Source organism: Oncorhynchus clarkii, chromosome 12 (assembly GCF_045791955.1).
Source record: "Oncorhynchus clarkii lewisi isolate Uvic-CL-2024 chromosome 12, UVic_Ocla_1.0, whole genome shotgun sequence".
Classification (NCBI taxonomy): Eukaryota; Metazoa; Chordata; class Actinopteri; order Salmoniformes; family Salmonidae; genus Oncorhynchus; species Oncorhynchus clarkii.
The window spans coordinates 83,021,544-83,028,403 of record NC_092158.1 but is presented as its reverse complement, the minus strand read 5'-3'; the positions used below and the strand labels follow the sequence as shown (position 1 = coordinate 83,028,403).

Sequence of the window (6,860 nt, the reverse complement as noted above, 5' to 3'; positions counted from 1 at the left end):
TGAGTATTTTGTGGGTGGTTGTCTTCTGTCATTGTGTCATTGCACCAGATAGGACTGTTTCGGTTTTTCACATTTGTTGTTTTGTATTGTGTAGTGTTCTCGTGTATGGTCTTGATTAAACATGTTGAACTCTAACCACTCTGCATTTTGGTCCTCCTCTCCTTCAACGGAAGAAAACTGTTACAAATGCACTTCCATGACATGCTTACATGATACATTTATCATTTTGAGAAAGAACAAGGTCATTGTCAGCCTGGTGTTCCAATCCTAGAACCATGGAAAACATGTTCAATTGTCATATCAAAACACAGATTCAAGCCATATCATGTCTCCTTCTGTTTAATTGTCATATCAAAACACAGATTCAAGCCATATCATGTCTCCTTCTGTTTAATTGTCATAACAAAACACAGATTCAAGCCATATCATGTCTCCTCTGTTTAATTTCATCTGGTTTTAATTCTCTGGAAAATAATTGTACGTTGGCAGATTTTCATGCAGTTTGGCCAAAACGTTCAATAATAGCAATTTATTAAACATATAACTATGCTGATACCATATTATGGTTTCCCTTTTACTATGTATTCAAGGCATATCCTACTTTTATTTTTAAAAAGCAACAAGATTTAGCTGTCAGATTAGCCATGAGTATCAAACAAATTGGTTCATTTACAGTATTTTGTTTATTATTTCCATAATACAGAGAGGCTAGTTGTCTGCCAAGATAATAATGGAAATGAAGACTAACATCCTGAGTCAACTACATGGAAGTGTTAAACTCCTCATCTACAGCATGTCAACGTTCAGAATCTTGTGCAGTTCTCAACAACTTGAGATCTGATAATAAATAGAGCTTTACCTGGAAAACTTCTACTAACTGACAAGATAATCGACTCGTTTATTAGGGTGTTTTTCTGTAACCAATGTCTTTACTACGGTTACAAATACCAGTGAAAACCAGGCATTCCTTGGTGATGAGTTCATGAGGTAAATCTTGGAGCTGAGATTCATAGGCCTGTGTGGTTCAGATGTAGTCCAAAGGGAGGAGCAGCCTCAACAACCACAAGGGATTTGACGTGCATGTTGTCATCTTTCCTCAGCCCACCCATCTCATTCTGCCCCATTTCCTCTTCATGTGGATGTGGTCTTGCGGTCTAAGTAGATGATGCTTGTCTGTCTTAGTAGGTTCAGGAGAATGGGGACGTTTGAAAACATAGGGGCTTCTTTCATGATTATGTAAAAAAAAATATTATAATATGGTAACTAACAATGACTAAGTGTATGTAGGTGTACTGCCTAGGCAGGATGTGGTAAGAAAATCAGAGAGAGATGGATTTCTGTCCACTGGACTTTCAGTTTGTCAGTTTTGCCATGACATATTCCAGGTTCCTTAGTGTGTGGTCTTCTTTGGTGTCTTGCCAAATTTGGCATCAAACCCGAGACCTTAAATGAAAAAGCATATGATATAGTGCCGAATTAAGACAGTAGAGGTGTCTAGTCATCTCATCAACCAAAAAGAGACTTCACTACTAGTTGAGGCCTATGAGCTCCAATGGAACATTTCCATAAGCAGCTGAAGAGCAGCTCAGCATTTCAACTATGAGGTGAAGCTTAAAGTTACTACAGACACATGAGCACATGGTGGAGGGAGATGGAGAGAGAGATTGAAACAGAGAGATAGTCACAACATCAGAGAGATATTAAGAGTTAACAAGTTAATGTTGTTACTCACCAAGGAACACCAGGATAGTGCCGACCCACTGCATGGTGTTGAGGACGTTGCCGAACAGAAGGACAGAGCCCAGGATGGTAAAGAACTTCCGTGTGGTAGTGACGATGGAGCAAGTGAGAGGGCCGAAGTACACCACAGTCATGAAGATGAAGGTCTAAGAGAGGAAGAGGAGTGAATGACTGTTACTATAAAAGACCCTCTGCAATGAGAATGAGAGCAAAATAGCGAAAGACCACTGTAAACCAGATACTGGCACTTATCCATAAGAATCACACGCATGTGAACCAATTAAAATGTACAATGTGATTTGCAGACATGGAAATGTTTTCCTTTTAACACACACACACACACACACACACACACAGTCACACCCATGTGAGACCCACCTGGCCTAAAGCACTAGTTATTCCAAACAAAAGGATGTTCCAGAAGATGCTGGGGTGACGGTCTGTGAAGCTCAGGAAGTCCCATACCTCACCTGTCCACAACACCCCTGAAAGAAAAACACATGGGATAATTTACTGAAAGTGACACAATTCAGCATAAATTGATTTATTTTTTCCTGCATGTAACAATTGCTTTTTTATTTAACCTTAATTTAACTAGGCTGCTTGATTCTTATTTTTTAATCTCAAGTTATAAGATTGGTTAGCCTTTTCTTCTGCTACAAATGTGGGGAGAAGCCAATGAATTACTTTAATTGTTTTGGAATCAAACCCATGCTGAGATTTGGTTCCATGACTTTATGGTGAAAATGCCTGTTCCAAAATCAAAATCAACAGTGGATTAAGGGCTCCCCCTACTGGTACAGAGCAGTAACAGCAGTTTGATTAGGTTGAATAGAACTGGGGAAGTGGGGACTGCTTTGGCCAAAACCAAACAAAGGGTTTCTGATAAAAGTAAGGCTGTAGAAAAGCATGAGATTGGGAAACTTAGACTGAGAAGGACGATCTGAGATTAAGATATTTTATTGAATAAATAATGGTGTTTTTAGTAGAGATGGGGAGTTGGCAGAGATAGAGATACAGAAGAAACAAAGCAGAGAGATCAGACAAAGTGTATATTTTCACACTAGTGAGGGACAACAGGTGTCTCACCTAGTCCCAGCACCAGGGTGGACCACATGTTGATGTTGAGCATCATGTGGTTGGCACTGGTCTGGAAGAGATTCCTCATGTGGTCCTGGGCCACACCAGTCAAACCGTCCATGGTCAGAGATAGCAGCTAGGATACAGGGAGAGAGAAGGTCACATTTACAAACCCACAGAGGCACAGACAGCAAATGCATATATAGGCAGAGAGAAACACAGACGAGGTCACAGAGATAATACCACAGGCAGATGAGGACAGTTACACTCACCAACAGGATCTCCCCGAAGCCGAAAGCAGATTCTGTGGAAGTGACACTCTTGTTGGGTTTATAGAGGAACAGGGCCACCCCGCTGACGATCAACAGCACACACAGGTACTTGGCCAGTGGGTATTTCTTCCTCAGTACAAATACACCCAGAATCATCACTGTGGAACCAAAGGCAAAGGGATGTGAGGGGCGGTTATCAGCAGCAGCCATCACTGGTCTATTAGGTTGATGTGCACATAGAAAGAAAAGTCAGCCAGGGGGTAAAAACCATGGCTGTGTAGATTAATGGGCTGCACGTGCTCAAGGGATAAGACTGGTCAGTGTATTACTATAGAACACACTAACCCTAGACAGTGTTTAAATATTGCAACATACTGGGCAGGACAGAAGACTAGGCTCATGTACTTATTGTTAGCATGACACTTGCAGTCATAGGAGTATACATGGGGAGACAGAGACTCACAGCAGGTGCATGCAAATAGAATGTATGTTCATTAAACAGGGACACTGAGTTTGGAAGGGCTGATGGGATGTGTAGTTTAAAAAAGGTGCAATATGCAGAAATCACACAGATATTTCCTGGTTGCTAAAATAGTTTGTCAAATGTCAGTGTATGTGACAAAACAAGCCATGTATAATGTAAATAATAATTGTACCATAGAAAACCGAAAGTAAAAGATGCAAAAACAAAACTTAAGAAAGGGAAGGATAGAAATAGTGCACATAGAACAGATACACCGCTTCTTAGACTGGCTTGCAATGAGAATGACAAATCTATAACTCATATTTCAATGTGAATTTTGTTCGGTCGCCCAAAAAGTTACATATTGCAGCTTTAAAAATGGCACTGGAAATGCAGATAAGGGAGTCTGGCTGACACTGAAACATGACACACTGCTGCAGTAAGAGGCCATGCAATAAAATAAGGCAAACTAAACCCTCAAACCTGCACTGGTCACCAAGCCAAAGGCTGCATATGACTTGTTTATTACATATTCAGGTGTTGAGAGTGGGGTCAGGATGAGCAATAATATAATTATTACACCTACCTGGGATGGGCTTACAAGACTTCCCCAACACCTGTGACAACAATAGAGGTTGTTTAGATATTAAAATAATAAAATATCACAACAAATTATGATGATGACAGCGAGGGATAAGACTGACCTGTGTGGGGTAGTTGACATACTGTAGGGCCGAGTTGCTGGATACCATGGCTCCAAGATAAGACAGGGAACACACTCCATAGAGCCAACTCTTGGTGTGGTCTGGTCTGGAACCCTCAAAAAACTGAATCACTAATGGGGAGGAGGCAGAGAAGAGACATCTATAATACATGGAGATTCAATACCAACAGACCATTCAAACACCCACGGGGGGCAAGATATGTTGGAGATAACTGTGTTGGGCAGAAGGTGAAAGGCCACGATTGATGACTATGTGTGGTTTACTCACAGATCCTGGCAAACCCAGCATTGATGATGCATTGGATGAATACCAGCGTTGTGGCATAAACAAACTTCTCCTTCTTCTCCCCCTCACCATACTGTCCTCGGGTACTGGATAAATCAGACAAACAGTATTATGACAGTTTATCAGTGCAACCACTCATGTTAATCCAGAGTTAATCCACTTCTTATTACACATATAAGACAGGTGTGACACACAACAACAAACAGGCCTTGATATTCAGCAAGGGAATTATTTGTTAATTAAACTGTGGAGTATCTGTAGGCTATAAAAAGAGAATGAGAGGGCAGTGTGAGGTACTAGTAGTCTGCTCTGGTTGACTACAGATACAAATCATCACTGGAAACAAGATGAGATTCCTCACCCTTAAGTGACATACCATTCAAGACATATCTACAGTATGTAGCAAGCTAATACCATAGGGATATAGTTTTTTGAACAGTTTCAGCTCTGTAGAGTTGGCTCGCCTACATTCAATAATGACATGAACTTGTTGCACTACAGCATCACCAACTAACATATGTGCACAAAGAAACAGCCAATAAAAGCAATGTGCATCAAGAGCCTATGTTTAGAAATCAATGATGTCGCTCGGATGTCAGACCAGGAAACTACTTACATTGTCTCTTGTAATATACCATAGTAAAAATAACAAACGAAGACTCCGAGGAAACAGACAATGAATCGTATACGCTCGTTCTGCAGTAGCGAGGGCTTCCCCGCTCCCTTTCCTGCAGCCATGCTGTCCTCTAGCTGTCCGGGTATGGAAACCGATACAGATCCGATCCCCGTACCCCTCAAAGCAACGTCCCGCTCCACAATCCCAGATATCACAAACCCGGAAATGGTGACGCTGTAACGTTACCCTAACTGGGCAGACAGTTGCTAATGTGACTACAGATCAGTCCGTGGTTCCTCTTCAAAGATTTAGCTAAATGTCCCTGTTAGCTAGCTGACTTTGCTAGCTAGCTAACGTTAGTTAGCCAACGTTAGATTGGTGGGTTGGTTGTTAACAATTAGCAAAATCCATCATTGTTGTCAATCCAGCTGTCGCAGTATAGTGTTGACTCCGGAATATATGTCTTTAATTGCAGGTCTCTCGTACTAGCAAACGTTACTCCTGTCCCGATCCAGGTTATGTCAAAGGCATCCCATTCAGACAATTTTCCCGGTGGAAACCGGAGTGTAGTTGTTTTCATTGAGATACGTCAGAGAACAAGCTGGCTCAAAGACCTCAGTGGTTCATTAGGAGCCCTCAACGGATATGCTTGAGTTTGTAGCTACTATACCATTCATATAAAACAGTGCTGGCAGAACGCAGATGCTACAATTTTATAACTATGCATGAACCATGTGATTTGTTTTCTCATTTGAATCAACTTATATGCAGCATACAAGGTAGCTCGAAAATGTTATTATTTTTGTTGATGTATCAAAAGATTCAGCTGTAATATTTTTGTGATCTATACTCTTTGATTTATTGTTCATTTAAATGGCAGTCTACACAGACGACTATTGAAAACATTTGCGGGGCTTTCTCGAACTTGTCGCGTGTCTTTTTTCGTACAGGGATGTGGATGGATTCTATTGGTTCAAATAAGGCAACAAACCACTAGATTCTGCCATTGAAACAGACGGACTAGAGAATGGGCGGGGCTTCTACTCCAGAGACACGGCTACACGTGTCGAAGACAAATTTGACAACATTGAAATGCACCACCACATTTTAGCATTGTTCAATAATCATGACTGAACCCATTCACAATTGGTTTAATGTCCATTTAATGTTAGTGTCTACTGTTAAACTAAAAACATGTTTAAACAACTTCAATGCTTAAAACATTACATTTTACAGGAAAGTAATGGAAGAACACCTACATATTGGTGATACAATGTCATTTTACATCACAAAACAGTAAGGTAAATCTTATCCGAAGCTCGGGGAAAGGACAACTATGTTGAAATGATTCAGACTACCTTTACATCAGAAGAGAGCAGAGGTTCATGCTCATGCATGACACAACATGCATTTCAAACTGATATAGGAACAGCCACTATATTGCCATAAACATTGCTCATCCTCAACCTGAGCAAGGGATAGGTCAAGTCACAAAGTACTCACTAGGTATACTCACAAACCAACTGTAAAAACATTCTACTAGGCCCTAAATATGGGAAATGTCTATCATAATGAACAATTACTTGACAGATTCAAAAACAATACATTCACCCCCATCAATGGGACAAGAGAATACAAAGACAAGATCCAAATTCATGATAAACATTGGGACTCAAAAA

General features: G+C 40.6%; 1 protein-coding gene across 1 annotated transcript; it reads right to left on the bottom strand.

The window, feature by feature from the left end:
* Nucleotides 1-323: 323 nt before the first annotated feature.
* Nucleotides 324-6,052, bottom strand: LOC139421504 (solute carrier family 35 member B1). The gene is made up of 9 exons (XM_071172463.1): nucleotides 5,182-6,052; nucleotides 4,548-4,651; nucleotides 4,260-4,390; nucleotides 4,142-4,172; nucleotides 3,093-3,250; nucleotides 2,830-2,956; nucleotides 2,119-2,225; nucleotides 1,733-1,886; nucleotides 324-1,443 (listed from the first exon to the last, which is right to left on the bottom strand). Exons 1-9 carry the CDS (start codon nucleotides 5,301-5,303, stop codon nucleotides 1,391-1,393), a joined length of 987 nt encoding a protein of 328 aa, XP_071028564.1. The 5' UTR covers nucleotides 5,304-6,052; the 3' UTR covers nucleotides 324-1,390.
* Between the last annotated feature and the right edge of the window lie 808 nt (nucleotides 6,053-6,860).

Coding starts and splice junctions, on each gene's coding strand:
- LOC139421504 (XM_071172463.1), bottom strand. CDS start 5,303: ATGGCTGCAGGAAAGGGAGCGGGGAAGCCCTCGCTACTGCAGAACGAG. Junction 4,391..4,547: donor TGCTGGGTTTGCCAGGATCT/GTGAGTAAACCA, acceptor CCTCCCCATTAG/TGATTCAGTTTTTTGAGGGT. Junction 4,173..4,259: donor ATGTCAACTACCCCACACAG/GTCAGTCTTATC, acceptor TTGTTGTCACAG/GTGTTGGGGAAGTCTTGTAA.